Consider the following 18,787-nt stretch of genomic DNA (forward strand, 5'->3'; position numbering starts at 1 on the left):
TTTGATCTGAGGTTTAGGAGGATTTTGGAGGAAATGTAAAGGGGTCAACACACCAAGAATGGCTTGGTGAATAATGGTGAATTCATGAATGCCATTTTTTTACCGTAAGCCTAAAGCAAAAAAAATAGCAGATCTACAAGCTCACAATGCGTTGTGGGCTTGATCGGCAATTTTCCGGTGCAAGACACCAGCTAAATGTAAATCAGGAATAATTATCTAATCTGTGTCTAATCCCACCATGAATCTTTTTTCTAAATGTAAACATCTCTCTAAAAATATTTTTTTCAAAACGGGGGCACACACACAGACACACAAGACCACACAGGCGGTCCATACCGAAACAAAGGCGGGTTGTGTCATTAGAAAGCCTACTTCCCTTAGTGGAAGCATTCTGAGCCCCCCACCACACGTATAAACGGTACTTTTGGGCCAGAAAGGGATTTTTTTTCACCGGAGGAAATATATTCTCTATGAGGCAATTCTCTGGGATATCGGTAGAAGGCGCACTGGAGTAACTAAAAGCATTCTTTTCCCCGGTGGAAACAAAATCCCCTTTTGGCCAAAAAGTACCGGCTCAGAGTGCTCCCACTAAGGAAAGTAGGCTTTCTAATGACACAACCCGCCTTTGTTTTGGTGAGTAGCAAAAACAAACTTTTATTTTCGCTACAGAGGAGAGGCAGGTCTGCATTCATGCGAGCGGCGGAAGTCGAGAGTAACATAGCTCTAAATGCAACGCATTAGAGCTATGGACCGGAGCTACTATTCTCTATGCATTTAGTAGACACTCTTTATCCAGAGCAGCTCAACCCAATTAGCAGGTTATTTGGGGTCCGATGCGGATGATCAGAGTTTGGGAAAAGTCCTAAAGACCCCCAATTACCCATATTTTATCAAAAGGTTTTTTAATTCAAAAAACCTTTACGTTTATTAAAGTTTCTATTCCGATGTTTGCGATAAGAATATCGTAAACATGCCATGGTAACCTCATATGTCCTAAACTGTTACTTCTCAGGATTCAAATTCTGAAACAGTAGCAGCCGAAAGTAGCAAGCTCAAAAGGAGTCGCTTCGCTCTGCATTTCGAGCATGCAGATCTGCTACTTTTGATTCTTGTGTGGCACTGTAGTATGATCAACTAGGGCATTAATCATTTACGAAAGAACACTACAAGTGGATTTTCCCCGACAGCAACAATATGATGTCCAGACTCCAGACTAGAGCAGCTTGCACACAGCGTTTATAGACATTGGAACCGATCAACCAATGTCCGGTCATCTGTCATTATTAGCACAAATAGCTTGGCTGAAACGATGGTAAACATGAACTTCTCATGGTAGTGGTAATAACAGGTGGTAAATGACCGGGTTGTCAGACTAGACACAGTCAGGAGGTTCAGGAGGTTCAAGAGACAGACATTAGACATACTAAACAAAATGCTGGACGGTGAGAGCATTGAAGTGGATCACGGCAAGAGGAGCCGAGCTCTGCAGTGCGTCTTTACCGTAGAAATGCAACCACTCCTACATCCAGCAATGTCCGTGTACCCGTTTGTTTGTTTGTTTGTGATGTAGGTCAATGAGCACGAGTATGTGACTTATTAATAGCAGTAGGGGGCGCCAGAAACAGAGAGAGGGGTAGTGCTGTGTCTCTAATGAGAGAGAGAGAAAGAGAGAGAGAGGGGGGGGGGGGGGGGGAATTGCACCACTCAGTTCACACGTGTGTGATTTTTTTAATGCACCTGCATCTGGAACAAACTCCCAGAAAATGGCACGTCTGCTACAACTCTTAGTGTTGTTAAATCAAACCCCCCAAAAAAGAGAGAACAAAAGTTCCTTTTGCTGCCTTATCATTGAGATCTTGTAAACGTTTTGCATTATAATTCTACTCTAATGTTTCGGTTTCATTTGTACTGTACTTGTATCTGTTATATAAAAAAGGTCATTTTATAATGTTTTATTTTGCTCTGTCTTGATGTCTTCTTAATGCTTTTAATGTACAACCCCACAAGCCACAGTGTGTCTCGTTGTTTGTAGACTGTCTATTTTTAGTGCGCGACACCCGCACACAACAAAGTATAAATCAGGAGGATTCAGTGTAGACAGCTCTGGTTGCACAGACTCCACAGGGAACTGTCTGGTGACAAAAGTAGTTGACAACATTAATTTAAGACTCCAATCACCAAGTCTGACTGTCAGTCAGTCGGTCTCTTTCTCTTCCTTACACACTATTTACAGTTTAGGCGATTCTACAAATGCATTCTAAATCAGTTGTTCTTAAACTTTTTGATGACAAGGACCCCCAAAATGATATGCATATGGCCGCGGACCTCCCCATCTGAAAAATGTTTAATGCCAGGACCCCCCAGAATAGAAGATTTGTGTTACTGTAAGAAATGCAACATTATGCGCTCGGAGGGCACAGTGGTAAAGTCCCTGCCCGCAGCCACCGCAGAGGTTGTGGGTTGGAATCCACCATGGTGCAACTGGCTTCGTCAGGCGTCTATGCGAACACAATTGGTCCGTGTTCGGGGGAGGGAAGCTGGGTGGGGAGGGTGAGATTAGTAAACCACAAGGTTCAGGTTGCGAGTTCAAACCCCTGAGAAAACTTAAACTTTTGAAGTTTCATGAAAAGTAAAACAAAAATACACTTAAAACCTTTTTTTTTGCTGGGGAATTCTTCAAAATAAAGACGCTACAGTGCCGGCAGATCTTCTAAATCAGCTTTTTTATATAATTAAATAAGCCCTAAAGACGTGTATACATGTCCAAGGCCTCCTGCGGTTTGATTAGAAAGGACTTGTATACATGTCCAAGGCTTAATTAGTGTTAACAGTGTAGAAATTTCAAATATGTTATTTTATGGAGCGAATATAAATTATTATATAGTGATCAGTGCTGTCAATCACTGATTGGCTCATCAGTCCACTTGGAACAGCCGGCTCAGCACTACTTGACCACAAAATAATGTGGAGTTACATCACTAGAGGACCCTACCTATCGTTGCTGTCTGGAGGAAACCTCATAACTCCTCATAACTTTGAGGTTTTTGATTTTATTCCATAAATCAGTGCTATTGAACACCCTTTACGTCTGTGTGTTGTTTCGAAAATATTGAACCAATGGAAAGTAAAATACATTTGACAAAACCTCTCAACTCCATTGGACCCTCAAACAGCTAACTCCACCACCTCTCTCCTTCCCATGCAAGTAATTGACAATATCTAAAATCACAATACCACTTTGATGAGGCAGTATTGCATCGTTTAAAAAATATATAAGGTTTGATTAATTTCCTGAAAAACTTATATTTTTCATTTCCTGAAAAATTAACATTTCGGAGTTTCCTCCGGACAGCAGAGATATGCATAAAGTTGACATCTAATAATTGACCAATGGATTTTTACAGATTTCTTATTCAACTTTGTGGACAATCCAAGTCTAAAACTATATCCAAGTCAATTTAACAATGGAGTACAATACTAAAACAAGTCAAGTGGTCACTGAAGGGGGGGGGGGGGGGGGGGCTATTTGACAGTGCAGTGCAGAAACATAATTGCCTTGATGCATAACGACAACGAGCATCAACATGCACCACAGCTGAATACGGACACACACGCACCTGACCTCTGAGAGTCTGGAGTCATTTCTCTCCAAAAGCCCTCGAATATGATTAAAGATTATTGTGATTATGGTATCACATGCTCAATTCTTTTCCCATATCTTCGATTTGTGGGATGTGGGACAGTAGTGCTATTTCGGGACTGTCCCGCGAGATGCAGGACGGGTGGTCAGCCCACCTGACACAATAGTGCTGGTCCCCAGGTTGCTCTTAGTCAGAATGGTGGTCACTGGGTCAAAATCAGTTGAAAACCCCTGCTCTAAAGCATAGCTTAGCTGTGTATTTTGTCAAAGTAAATGTCTGGCTGACATACAATTATTGTAAGTAATTAGCACAGGCTTTCATAATTAGATAACACACGCAATCAAATGGATGTAATACATAGAAAGAATAAAGTTGAGCACGCTTATTATTGTTAATGCAAATAGGACACTCAATTTCAGATTACTCGACACAGTCATCACATCCCATATAGTTAATTTATATGATTAATTATCAATAAGCACAAGCAAGAAATGAAGCAAGACCGCAGACATGAGCAGCACCCAATGGAGGCAATCTTACAGGCCTAATAATAAATGCATCTCACACACACACACACACACACACACACACACACACACAAGTCCTTCCTGGTCTCCACTTCAATGGACTCACACACTCTGGGGTCAGTCAGTAATAATCTATACTTAGGCCCCAGCCACAAGGGGCGAACGGCTCGGGCTGTTACCCGTTCAAGTTCGAAGCTGGCATTAAAGTTTCGAGCGTCCACATTGCGGGTACCGGTATGTTAATTATGCATGTAGTCCAGACGAGAGCAGTAACGCTCCGGACACCCAGAGAAAGCTGAGTGTAGGCTATACTATGCATGGCCTGTAAAATGCATTTGTGGCATTATTTGTGGCATAATCATTCAGTAGGCTACTGGGCATAATCAACTGTAGCTGATGTTTTTCTTTCTTTTCATTACAAATCATTACAAAAGGAAGAAAAAAAGAGACAAAAGCGCATGGTCCGGTGGATTAAATATGTCCTGTGTCCGTCTGTCCGACCATATATTTGCTTTCCAAATCCGACAGTGCAGGGCAGGGAATCAATCACCCCAGTAATCAATAAATCAAATAGGCCAAAGGAAAATGATCAGATGTTATAACCCTGCAGTGCATGGCAATTCATCAGTAAGGGCTTTTATCATTGCCGAGTTTTAATATAGGATTTGGTCGTGTGGTGAACTGTACAAATTAACTTATTTCTCATTATGTGAAACAGTGAAAGTAACATCAGTTAACTTATTAACGTTCTGACATTTAACAAGGAGTGAAGCAATGCGTGCCAAGTTGGCAAGTTTTGTTTTTAATTATATAGGCCTAAACATAACTCGTGCTGTTTGCTTGAAGATCTGTCCGTGCACTGCAGAGACCCGCCTGACAAAATTAACTGCTCTACAAGCTCATCGTGGTTCACTGATTTGTGCAGGCTATGATGACGCATTTCGATATTTCCTGTTGCCTTATATGGTGTGGAATGGGCGTGGATGTTCCATCAAACCAGGCGACACGTTGTGAGCTTGTCATTTGTATTCTTTGTCTTCATAAACCTTTAATTATGACACTGTTGATTAAAAAGAGGTAAAGCAGCAAAGTGTTTAGGACAATGAAGGTGAGTGTTTAATATCTAATCTTTAATATTGACTGTACGGTTGAGTGATGCTTGTAGTCAGCAGTTGTTGAAATGTTCCATTTGTCCAAATATTATGGGATCACGACTCACTATCAAAAGTCAATGTTACATGTACCTGATGAGATAAATAATGTCTACCTATGAGGCATGTCTTTGTCCACGCTGAAGAATAAATATATTTTTAGAGATTTTTTTATCACATTTTTATGATGGAGAACATCAGAAAGACTGCGACAGTGAGGGAAAAAGAAAGAAACCTTTCAACTAGACACCCAGACCGATTGGTTTGGCAGATATATCAGCCATTATTTCTACAATTTTGACCTCGCTCCGATATTGGCAAGATATAAAATATGCAGCAAAATGTGTTAATACAGTATATAGCATCAATTATTATTATAAGTTTAACCCAAAAATATGACTTATCCTACCTTTAATCCCCAACTCCTCCCCGGGAGCTGTATTAACCCAGACCTAAGGCAGATTCTAACAATCTAAAATCAGTAGTTCTCACACTTTCAAGATTTTTCTTGTACTGAAGCAGTGTGGCACAAAGTGACGCACTGTGAGCTTGCACATCTGATATTTTGAATAGCCAAGGCAAAAACACGAGCCTGGCACAGAATCTGTTCCAACAGAAGATGGGAGAACCTACACCAGCCAGGCAGCCACCAAGTTCCCACACTTTTCATGACCCTAGGCATTACATTTAGTTTGACTAAACTTCACAAGGTTTGCCACTTTCTTACGTAATATTTGACAATTTGGTATTTGGAAAGTCAAGATATGTGCAGATACCCTGCATACACGTATACAGTTGGTTGGTTTGTTAACTCTTGAGTGAGAAAACAATGTTACATATTATGATGCTAATCATCTGGGCACACACCAAAATCATTTGGGGACCCCACTGGGGTCCCAAATCCCCAGTTTGAGAGAACCACTGGATTAAGCCACAACTACCGCCATTCCATGTGTAAAATGCTCAGTATTGAATCTAATTTGAGTTCCATTTGGTTCATCCCAACTATCAATCATTTGAGGTCCCACAGGGGTCCACAAAACACCACAAGGTGATGTCTAGATTATCTACACAATGATGCGAGTAAAGGTCTCTGGCCTGGAGATTTGTTCCAATAAAACGTATGTGATAATAGTTTTTGTTCATTAAATGTGTGTCCCTTGTCACTGTGGTTGTCTGCTGCCAAGCAGCAGCCTTATCTGTACTCTACCGCCACTATCACACTCACTCACACCTGAGACGTGCTGGAATCACAGATTATCACACCATTGTGATTGGCTGGGGGAAGACAGGCATAACTCTGCACATTACCCAAATACAGAACATGGGACAATATTCTCATTCTACTACTCTACCACCAAAATGTGCAATGCAAGGGGACACACAAGGGGAGGTAAATGCGAATTCTCATAGAAAGCAAGTGTCGTTCACTACCGCCGTTTTCCCCTTTTCTCCGTTGTAATCTAATTTGAGTTCCATTTGGTTCATCCCAACTATCAATCATTTTGCAAACAAGCAAAAGCAAGATACCATCAAAATGATGGTATCTTCCAATATTTCATGTACCTGACTGATTTGTGTTTAACCATTTTAAATTCTATTGACATTTATATTTGTATCTATGTTTTATTTAATATCCCAAAAAACCTGATTGGAGCATCCCCAGATATTGGCCATAATTCAATATATCAGTAACCTGTAAAATGATGAATCGGTTTTAGCAGACATTTTATTTTATAATAATTAGGTATTTTTTAAAGCCTGAAAAAGCCTTTTGTGATGATGAAAGCTGCAAATTATATCAGTGTTTTCTGGGGAAGCTTTTTAAATAAAGATACTACATCCAAGATCAATTGACAATGAATGGCCAGCTTTGAGTGTCTGTGTTTACAGAACATGACACAATGTTGATTACATTTATGATGATAAGAGCGCCCCTCACTTCACAAGGGTGTGATTTTTGTATACAGAATGTGATCATATCGATCGGTTATATCGGTGATCGGCCATAACAGCAAAATATTGTATATTATTGATATCGGCCAAAATGTCTCATCGGTACATCCCCGTTTGTTTCTTAATAACAGTATGCCATTTAATAACAGTACATTATTACGTACTAGTTTCGCCCAGGACAAGTATGCACCGTCCCAGCACTTTTTATACGCATCGAAAATGCTGGGATGGTGCATACGGCGCAAAGTAACCACAGTATACCGCTAATCAATTTACAAATTACATATACATAGAGGCAGTTCCTTTAATCCACCCGGCACTGGTATAACTAGCTGGTATAACTAGCTCTCAATGATGACGTAATAAAGATGTGGATTAAAGGACCCAATGCCAGAGTGTAATTTGTTTTCGATGGTGACGTAATGACGATATGTTTTAGTGTTGGGAGGATTAAAGGTAATGCTCCTATGTATACATGCCGAATCAGGCACAAGTAGTCATTACGTGATTTGCTGGGACGGTGCATACGCATCGAATATGCTGGGACGGTGCATACGCATGAAAAGTGGCGCAAAGTAATTTTTTACATGCATGCAATAATTCAACATTTCAAACGTTCCTCAAACTGAGATTTGACAGTTTGTAGCGGTTGAAAGTACTTGCGCGCTCTGCTTGCGCACTAGTAGGCCATAATGGCCTACTAGTGTGTAACAAGCAAGTATGCACTCGACAGAGTGCAGTTCTAGTTTTAACTGTGACAATAAAAGGTATGTCATTGACCGTAAGTGGAAGTTACAGAGCATGCCATTCATAGTTAAGCAGGACATACAGGTATGTCAACGTATCATGTTAAATGATTAAACATCCTTGTTTACACAGGAATACGTATCCTGTTGCTGCCTGTCTGTCAGTCACAGGCAAGCTAGATTGTATATACACATGAAGTGTCACTGAAGTGTTTTAACATCTGACCTCAAAGCCTCAAGAAGATCATTTAAAATGTCAAAGCAATAAGGAATGTTCATTCTATTTTATTTCAATTGCCAGTACCAGGAAAGCTTGTCAGGGATTTGTCTTGAAGGGTGACCTTCTATAAAAAGGAACACACACACACACACACACACACACACCATTAAAAAACATGAACCCTAGCGAACCTATTCTGCTTCGTGTCATAATAGCTGAACATTTGGCAAATATAAGGAGAGGAAACATTTGGCAAAAACAGCCAAACTACACAACTATTTTCAGCAAAGATTTCGTGTAGAAGAGGGAAGAAATCAGGGTAATCTTGGCCAAAAGAAAATCAAAGGGTTCTCTGTGTCACTTTATATTATAGCTACTTGCATAATGTACATGTCTCAATAACTAGACCTGTGCCCGTCGGGCCACTGGCCTACTTGGGAACGATGCAAGTTGGGAACCTAGTATGCAATACCCATTGCATACCGACTCACCGAATCAAGGCCGGGCATAAAATGTGTGAAAATCTATATATATTTTAAAGCGAACCTGTTCAACTCAAATCTTTGCTTCTGGGGGATCCCTGGAACCATTATTTTGGGTCCCTGGATACGACTATTTTGAGATGGGGGCCCACGGCCAAATACATATCATTTTGGGGGTCCTTGACATGAAAAGGTTTGAGAACCTCTGATATAACCGGGGGATAACTTCTGATATCCCACGCGGGGAGAGGGCCCGTGACGTGCCGTGCCCTGGCCGTGCCACACAAAAATAATGGTTCTTTAAAAGAAGGACCGTCAACTCACCTACTGAATACCTGGCTGAAACCCCGTTTTATTTAGGAAATGGGGAGAAAGGGAGGGGACCAACCAAGAAAGACCCATATGTCTGGGGAGACCTTTTAGTTTTAGTACACCCTTGGAGAGTTGAGGATTGAGGACTGAGGATGTAGATTAGTGGTCCGGACTCCGGCTCGGACCACCATGGGTCCAGAGATAATATGATTGTATGAAATGGGGGTCCATGGCCTAATCAATTGGATTTTTATCTTAAAACAATGGGTATCCTGAAAAAGTTTGGGAACCACTGGTTGGTAAAACAACTTTGATTCAAAAGTTAACAGTCAGTTCAACCCATCAGATCTTCTCTGCCAGTCAGCCTGGCAGTTATCCAGCATGATATGCTAATCACAGCCTTAATGATTCAGTACATTATGACATTCATCATCATTATTATTAGTAGCTACTATTGTGTTTCCGTTTATTCCATTATGTGACCTCACAGTCACTACCAGCTGTTCACAAGGCTGCATTTACCACGCTGTCTGACTCTGCAAAAAGCTTGTAGAGAAAAGTAGCTGTGTGAGGGCATATCACACACACACACACACACACTAATGGAAAAGTAAAAGGGTTGCTGTGGTTTAGCTGGAGCAAAACAAACAGTCGAGGAGATATGACAAGCGACTGGTGGAATAAGTGCATGCATGCACGCGCATGCAACACACACACACACACACACACACACACACACACACACACACACACACACACACACACACACACACACACAAACACAGTTAAGAGCAAACAACACACTAGGAGCTCTTACAGTATGTGTATTGCCATGCTTTTAGTTTTGTTGCTTATTGTAAATCGCTCTGGATTAAGAGCGTCTGCTAAATGCCTAAATTGTACTTACACACATCAGACATTAATGTGCATAGGTCATAATGTGTATGATGTTTCACACTGGCATTACGTGCTGATGTTGCACAATAACACAAATGATAACATCAAATTATAAAATTGACTTTTAAATCTGGCATAAACTAGGCAATGGTCCAAATGGCCCACATTATTGAGAGATTAAAGGCTTTACCTTTTATATCGAGGAGCAAAAACTACAGAAAGAAGTGAAATAAAAGCAGACATGAACACAGTTTTGATTAGTTTAAATCACAGCAGGCTGCTGATAATGGGCCATAATAGGATGGGTGGGTGTCTTACAACCTTGAGGGAGTGATTTGTGGTCCTTGAAGACTTAAATTATACATTTTAGGTTATATATATATACATTTAATAACATTCTCACGTAGGCTACTGTTTTTTACTTTGAGTATTTCCAATACTTCTACTTCACTACATCATGATTTATCTCATAGGAAAAGATTGTACTTTTACACCAATACAATTAGTTAAAAACTTTAGTTACTTTGTAGATTTGAATTATTATTATTATTACTAAACATAAATTAAGCTCTTCAGCCCGGCTATTTAAACTTTGGCCATTTGATAGTGATCTACAAGTTCACAATGTGTAACAATACATTGTTAAAAGGGACATTCTGCATATTTGATCGCTCTGATCCATAGCTCAAATACACGCATTAGACTATAATGCGTGTATTTGAGCTATTAGAGCTATGGACCAGAGCTACATAGATGAGTACTTTTACTTTACGTTTATTTTGATGCCATTACTTTTGTACTTTTACTCAAGTACATTTTTATTTATACCAGAGTTTTACTTGTAACAAAGTGTTTCTACATTGCTGGTAGATCTAATCTGTATAGGCCTATACGACATGAGTGTCTTAAACCGGTTACTCAGCAATCAGCATACCTACAGTTTAGTGATGACGTGCGCCAGACCAGAAGGCTGCATGAAGCCCCCCAAAGCTGCAACCACATTCAGGTTTGGTCTAAATTAAAAAGCTTGACTTTGGTTTGGAAGAAGATCTTATGTGTTCATTTAACACTGAACATTTATTTTATTTTATCTTTGGCTGTAAAAAGAAAAAGAAAAAAGGAAGAGGTGTTGGTTGGTTGGGCCATGGGTAAAGAAGAAGAGGCCCTTCATTCAGTCCTGTTACCACCATGGGGGCCCCTTGGTGAGGAGAGGCCCTTCATTCACTACCGTTACCAGGGGAAATGAAGGGGGTGGGGGCCACTGGGGGTACTGCTTTTTTTCTGCTTTCCAACTAAATCAATGTCAGGCTTGCTGATAACAACCAGGCCCTTTCTGTCACTCACACACTGCCCAGTATAGCAGCATCGCTTGTAGCACCACTTCACTTAAAGAATATTTCATAATGCTAAAACAAGCCAGTGGCACGGTACGATTGTTGGGCTTCCTCTTTTTCCTGGTAAAGAAAAAATCAAAGCAACAGAACACACTGTAACAGAACGTTAGAGAATAATAATCCTTTTTTCTTTACCTTTCGACCCAACGTTGTCCCCGAGTAGAAGTAATATGCAATCCCCAGCACCCAGAGCACGGCAAAACACAACAATATCCTCGACTTCCTTCTCATCTCTGTCCGTTTTGGAAGCGTCCTATAATAGCTCCGTCTTCTTCCCCCTCTGCCTGCGAGGCGAGCGGCTACGTATCCCCTTTTCTAGCCCGACGTGGACGCTCTGAACGCGGCCCGGGTGCTTGTCGCTCGTCGGTCGGGTCGGGTGGTCGGTCCTTGCTTGGTCGTCAGCCCTCCGCCTTCCCCGGCTATGTGCTGTGACTGTGAGGCTATCCGAGCAGCAGGTCGGTCCGGTGGAGGAGGTGTTGTTGGGGAGGTGGAGGAATAGTGGAGGTATAAGGAGGAGGAGGTGGTGGAGGAGAAGCGGAGAAGAGAAGAGCAGGAAGCAGAGAGCAGAGCAGCCAACATCAGCGGGTTGAGAGGGGAAAGGCCGGCCCGACTACTACCATGAGCCAATCAAACGCCGCCTGGTTTATGCTTCGTCGTAAAATAGCAGATCTCCAAGCTCACGTCGCGTCGCCGAGGCGACGAACCGTGAGCTTGGATATCGGCTATTTTCCCGACCGCACGACACCGTCGTGCGACGAAGTGAGTGTCGTCGTGTCGCGAGGGGAGGGCCCGTGGCGTGCCGTGCCCTGGCCGTGCCACACGCAAAAATAATGGTTAAAGGCTGACGGTTCCTTCCACAGATTACAAAGAAGAACCCTCACCTACTGAATACCTGGCTGAAACCCCGTTTTATTTAGGAAATGGGGAGAAAGGGAGGGGACCAACGAAGAAAGACCCATATGTATGGGGAGACCTTTTAGTTTTAGTACACCCTCGGAGAGTTAAATTATTATCGCTGAGGATTGAGGAATGAGGATGTAGATTAGTGGTCCGGACTCCGGCCCGGACCACCATGGGTCCAGAGATAATATGATTGTATCAAATGGGGGTCCATGGCCACAGTCAGACCGTCTCCTGACTGTGACATGATTAACTTGTTTGAGAACCACGACGGTTCTTGGCATTGGCATCTGTGTGAAGAAGCTGTTTGGGTTCTAATCTATTCTCTAATGGGTACTTTTATTTTCCGGTGTAGAAAGCTGTCTGGCTGGCACTATTATGTTGAGGAGGATGTGGAGGACGCCGTCCTCAGGACGGACGGACGGACAGACAGACAAACAGTTAACACACATGGACAGACACAGACAGGAAGCAGACCATTGTTTTTGACCTTAGTTAATACTCTATGGACCAGACTGAAGTGATTTTTCTCATCCGCTACTCTGAGCATCACATGACACGTGGTGGTGGTGATCGTGATGATACAATTGTGTCATCACAATCACATGTCATGTCATGTGGTTTATAGTATTGTATCACTATCAACACTAATGTCGTTCTGCTGCTGCTGGCTTCACGCTTTGGGGGTGCCAGATACTTTTACTTAATTGCAAATACTGCTGCAAATAAAATACCTGCGTTCAAAGTATTGGCATAATATAAGGCAGATCTGAGTGTTCATACAATACTGTGTAGTGAGTAGTAGTGTACAAGCGCGTCAGTCTGTCTGCCAGCGTCACTGTCAAGTCAGCAGTGATTTTCAAAGTGGGGGCGCCCGCCAGGGGGCGCCAGATAGACCAACGTATATACTGTAGTATTAAGTCTCTTGAGGAGGCGCGTCTGAAGCCTGACCAACAACTGTAATAGTGTGAACCGTACTATACAGTGACACACACACACACGACCAGAGTTGGGGTCCGGTACTGATTGAATACTTCAATCAATCAATCAATCAATCAATCAAGGGTCACATGCTTATATCAAGAATGTGCAACAATCTCATTTAGTTTGAGAATTGTCTCCTTGCAGACAATTATTTGAATCAATTCATTCAAAGTTAATGCTGTACCCGTAGGCCTATAGGTTTAATATCTATTGTAAAAATGTCCAACATTTTCAATAGGAGATCTGAAATCTAATGTGCCGTGAATCCCGTAATGCATTGTGCTGTGAACTTGGACATCTGCCATTTTTACAATTCTCGATATTCTTTCACAATGAGGGCCACAACCCTCGCTTTTTTGAGGATCCCTTGGTATGGAAAGGTATGGGAACCACTGGAGTAGAGCAAACATGGGTAAGCATATTAGAGATTATGGAAGGAATTAATACGTGTAAAATGTCAAATGGTTTATTGGATGTTGAGGAAATGACGTGTGTGTGTGTGTGTGTGTGTGTGTGCGTGTGTGTGGCCATTCATTGTCAATAGCATTCAATGTTTGTGTTTACACAAACCCTCAAAGCTGGACATAGGAGGGGCTAGCGTGTGTCCGGTCAGTGCTTTACCTAAGTGACCGTTTTGTTTAAACTGAATTTACTGTTGTAATCCGAGTACAGTCCCAGCTAACCTGACCAATGCTGTTGAATAATAATATCAAAATGACTTCATCCCGCTATTGATGTATGCAATTTCTTTAAGGTCATTTAAATGTTTGATAAAAACACAACTCGGCATGCTCAAACTGAGGCCCTTTGGCTAAACTAAAGGTCATCTCCAGTCTACCGTGGCATTTTACATCTTAATCGTGACAAAACATGCTTCTGAACCCCGAGCAAAATACCATCAATACATACATTATACTGTATGCCCCAAACTGTGTCCCAGTAGTATTGCACATATGTAACCCCCCCCCCCCCCCCCCCCCCCCACACACACACACACACACACACACACACACACACACACATATACACACACACACACATACACATGCGTGCACACAAACAGTGTTTATTCAATGCTGCCCCGTGATACAGTCTGAAGAGAGTCTGTGTCTATGTTTATATTGCCTACAGTACTGTTACAGTTATGGAAGGAAATGTTGTACTGAATGGAGACACTGCTTTGTTTTTCTATCTATATTGCAGGGTAGGTAATTCTGACTATATACTTTACAATTTAGGCATTTAGCAGACGCTCTTAATCCAGAGCGACTTACATTAAGCAAGAACAAAAAAGCATGGGAATACATCACATAAAAGCATTTATCATGAAACATGCGTAAGCTAAGAAAGTAACAGTGGAATATCTATATAATGAAACTATACATATATACTACTATGCTATACATTATGTACTATGGCGTGCTATGACTACATACAATGCAATTATAGTGCTGTCTACATAACATGCTATAAGTCTGTATCAAATGCTATCTAAGTCTACAGAGATGCTATCTAAGGGGGTAGGGTAAGTGCTATGGGCCATGATGGAGTCTGAAAAGGTGGGTTTTCAGACTACGGCGGAAGATTGGGAGTGATGCTGCAGTTCTGACTGCAATGGGAAGTGCATTCCACAGTTTTGGAGCCAGAAGGGAGAAGAGTTTGGGACGTGTGGAGCGTTGTCCCGGCGTTTTTAGTGAGGGTACTTCCAGCTTCCCTGCGTTGGCTGATCCGAGTGCGCGGGAGGGTTTGTAGGGTTCAATCAAACCCTCCCGCGCACTCAGGGAAGGGAAGCAGGGAAGCTGAAAGGCCAATACTTAAATATAAATGTGTACAGTGCATAATGTGTGTCTATCATCTGCAATTGGAATTAGATATTAATTCCTGTTGAAAGTTTCTGCATGTTTCTGCACGTTTCTGCTCCAGGTTTGGAATGGAATAGTTCCAGCCATAGGAGCATTTTTTGGTCAAAGACACTGACCTCATCTAACCCTGGATAACCATACATGGAGAACACTGGATCATCTACAGAAGTCTACAGTCAGCCGTCACCCAGGCGGATGCGTGCATGCATCCAGGCGGATGTGACCTTTCCCTAAAGGGCGAGGTCTATAAGGTACTTGTACAGTATATATGTACTTTGAATAAACTTGAAGCCAAATAACCAGCTTTCAGCCACATAATCATTGGTATTCAGACAGATTCTTCATGTTTTATTTAAACAGCAGACCAGCTGTGGGGCCACCATGTTTACAGTAATTCAATTAAAGCATGCATTCATCTTCTTTAGTGGCTATTTAATACCTTTAACTGTAGCTTTTTCTGTTTGTTTTTGTTTTAGTAGAGTAATAGTCTATAATAGTTATACTCTTCTAACTACTAACTAACTACAGGGATATATTTGTGTGGTTTTGGCCGGCTTAGAGTGTAGAAATCCCAACAGGTTCTGAGGTTGGTCGGAGGGGGAGACAGCAAACATGTCCTGCTCTGCCGGAGTATCTCCATTCATAATAACTGTTATGAGTTTTATTTCTAAATCAATGGTTTATTTACATTTGTTATGGAAACACCAGAAACTAGGGCTGTTCTGCCAACTGTCTTAGTTAGTTTAATACTGTAGAAATTAAGAAGTCTCTGATTCTACAAATGTATGTACTGTCTGTAGCTAGCCTATATGCTTTCCCATACAATATTTTTGAGGGGCACTAGCCCCTCCAATGCCTGGCATTTGAAATTATGTCATATGGCAGCCAAGTCTATGGACTTGTTAGTTTACAGCAGTTAAGCAAACATTAACGGGATGAGACGCAATGTGGCCATATAAATACATCTTATTTTATACAATAACACTGCATCCATGTCTCGTAACGTATATAGTGGCAATGAATCTGCAATCGTGTGGCAGCCATCGCACACTTCACACAAGTGTGATTTTAATATTAGGACAGAGTGACCCTCTTGGTGCCGGCCTTTTTTTTTTTTTAAACATATGTTTATTCATTTTCTTTATATTACAGAAGTATTTTCAACAATTGACATATATGGTGCCGGCCTTTTTAATACATTTACCATGTTTTAGAAACATCTTGTGAAGCTCTGTGATCTAGCCTAGTGGCTTATTATAGAATGATGATTGTTAGCTTGTCGTTCGCTGCGCAATAGACAAAGTGGATCCAGTGCCATTTAAGAGACAAACTGTGTGCAGATAGGAAGGTTAGTATAATGCCTGTGCAAATTGGCGTTGTTAAGCATGGATAGCAACTTGGCTCTGGTCAGTTCATATAAGGTGTGAAATGGTAATTAGACCACCACTTCGTCCGAAAGAGAGAGAGTTAGATGTATACCTGGTGTAAGGTTCTGTAAGGTTTTCAATCTCAGACATACACCTCATTCCCATCAATGAAGTGTATAGCATCAGATTTCATGATGGAAGGAGACTCTCAGGTCTCATATTCGGAGTGTCCATATTCGTGTGCCTTCCTCCATGAACACATCAAGAGACACCACAACAACCTCTACTGCCCAACACTGAGGAATGAACAGAGTCCCTCAGCAGCCTGTCAGCAAATAAAGAAACAAAGAGAGACAGATGAACCAAAATCTAACAGTCATCAACAGTTTACCAAGAATGTAGCTAATGAGGGAGAAGTAAAGACGAGTTACACAGGAAAGACAACCTACAGCTGTAAACAGTGTGTCAAGAGTTTCAGTAGGTTAGGTCTCCTCGAGAGACACAAGCGTATCCACACTGGTGAAAAACCTTTCCACTGTCAGCAGTGTGACAAAAGTTTCACTGTATCACATGACCTGAAGAAACACCAGCGTATTCACACTGGAGAAAAACCCTTCCACTGTAAACATTGTGACAAGAGTTTCACTGTATCAAGTGATGTGAAAAAACACCTGCGTATCCACACTGGAGAAAAACCTTTTCACTGTAAACACTGTGACAAGAGTTTCGGTCAGTCAGGTACTCTGAAGACACACCAGCGTCTCCACACCGGAGAAAGACCTTATTACTGTACGCAGTGCAACAAGAGTTTCATTGCATTACGTCATTTACAGAAACACCTGCGCGTTCACACTGGAGAAAAACCTTTCCACTGTGCACACTGTGACATGAGTTTCAGTCAGTTAAGTAACATGAAAACACACCAGCGTCGGCTCCACACAGGGCAAAAAACGTAACCACTGTAAACGGTGTGACAAGAGTTTCTGTCCATATACTGGAAAGCCTTTCCACTGTAAACATAATCCACAAGGGGACCAGATTTGATAATTGGAAAGGATTGGAAAGAGGGGGTGAGGAAAATGCACTGTACATTGTAGCTCAAACGTCCTTAAGCAGCAATCAAATGTTTGCAAATGTATACATCTTTCTTTGTGACATCCCTGCATGCCTCTCGATCGTACGATTAAGTCAGCCATGTGGCAGCCAGGGGGGGGATAAGATAATGACATTTCAATTAAATGTGAACACAGTTCATAGCCATATTACAGTAGCATTCATAATATTTCACCAAAGTTGCAGAGTTCATTCTTGCAGTGAGTATAGTGACTAGTGAGTAGGTCTATACGTATGTTTTTATCAGCTCGTGTCTGTTGTGTGATAAGGACTCTAAATTGTCTACTTTTGGAACTAGTTATCTCAGAGTTTACAGGGTGTGACCCATTTCTACAAAGATAGGTCAGTGGTTGTTCAAGTATTTGTAGCAAGCATGGTGTTTAAATTTGGTCACTGGTACTCTAGCAACATGGCACCACTACCCATACAGGGTGTCATTTGGGACTCAGGTGGAGGAGGGGATGGTATTTGCCTCCCTCTAGTGTTCAAATTACTTGTTCTCAATATGCATATTGTGGCTGTTGGGGAGAAACCCCTCCATATACTAACTTTTTTGTGTTTTTTTTTCTTTCATAAATTAACGCCCTAATTGTTCATACTACAGTGTCACACAAAAGCAGCAAAAGTAGTAAATCATCTTTGAAACATTCATTATAATTATTTAAAAGACCAAGCAGTCCTGAAAGGACTTGGTCCTTTGTAATTGTCTCTTTTTTTCTTCTCCTTCCGCCAAATATAGCAGTTCTGGCTGAACCGTGCAGTCGTTTTTCGCAAAACTTGGCAACATGTAGAGGGCCATGCCAAACGGTGAGAATGCAAAGCCCACAACCATTGGCCAAAGGGTGGCGCTATATCACTCAATTGAAAATGCAAACTTTGACCATGCATAGCTCATGAACCGTTTGACCGTTGGCAATGAAATTTCGATACACATATGCGTCTCCTCATGCGGAACAAGTATAGTGCGCTTACTTTTGACCTCCGACATCTAGATCACCCGCCATTTTGAATTATATGAAAATCAATTAAAATGCATATCCTGAAGGTTTTATGAGCCAATGAAAATTTTGTCCCCAATACATACTGTACATGCAGCGTCATATGGTTTTGTCTGTACTTTGTCATACAATATTGACAAAAGCGGTTTGGATGTTGGAAAACTTCTGGTTTATGTAATTAGCTGAGAAGCAGCCAGCCCCCCGTATCCCTAGGAAATACATCACTCACTCACAATA

At 41.5% G+C, this 18,787-nt stretch overlaps 1 protein-coding gene across 1 annotated transcript in view; it reads right to left on the bottom strand.

Moving 5' to 3' along the window:
- galnt2 (UDP-N-acetyl-alpha-D-galactosamine:polypeptide N-acetylgalactosaminyltransferase 2) overlaps positions 1 to 11,893 on the bottom strand; it is a 45,168-nt gene extending 33,275 nt beyond the window's left edge. Inside the window, exon 1 of the mRNA XM_080764105.1 lies at positions 11,462 to 11,893. Within this exon, the coding sequence (XP_080620231.1) occupies positions 11,462 to 11,557 (96 nt within the window). The 5' untranslated portion in view covers positions 11,558 to 11,893. The remainder of the gene's footprint in view (positions 1 to 11,461) is intronic.
- Between the last annotated feature and the right edge of the window lie 6,894 nt (positions 11,894 to 18,787).

Source organism: Protomyctophum bolini (genome assembly GCF_963924005.1).
Source record: "Protomyctophum bolini genome assembly, chromosome: 1".
In the NCBI taxonomy this organism is placed as follows: Eukaryota; Metazoa; Chordata; class Actinopteri; order Myctophiformes; family Myctophidae; genus Protomyctophum; species Protomyctophum bolini.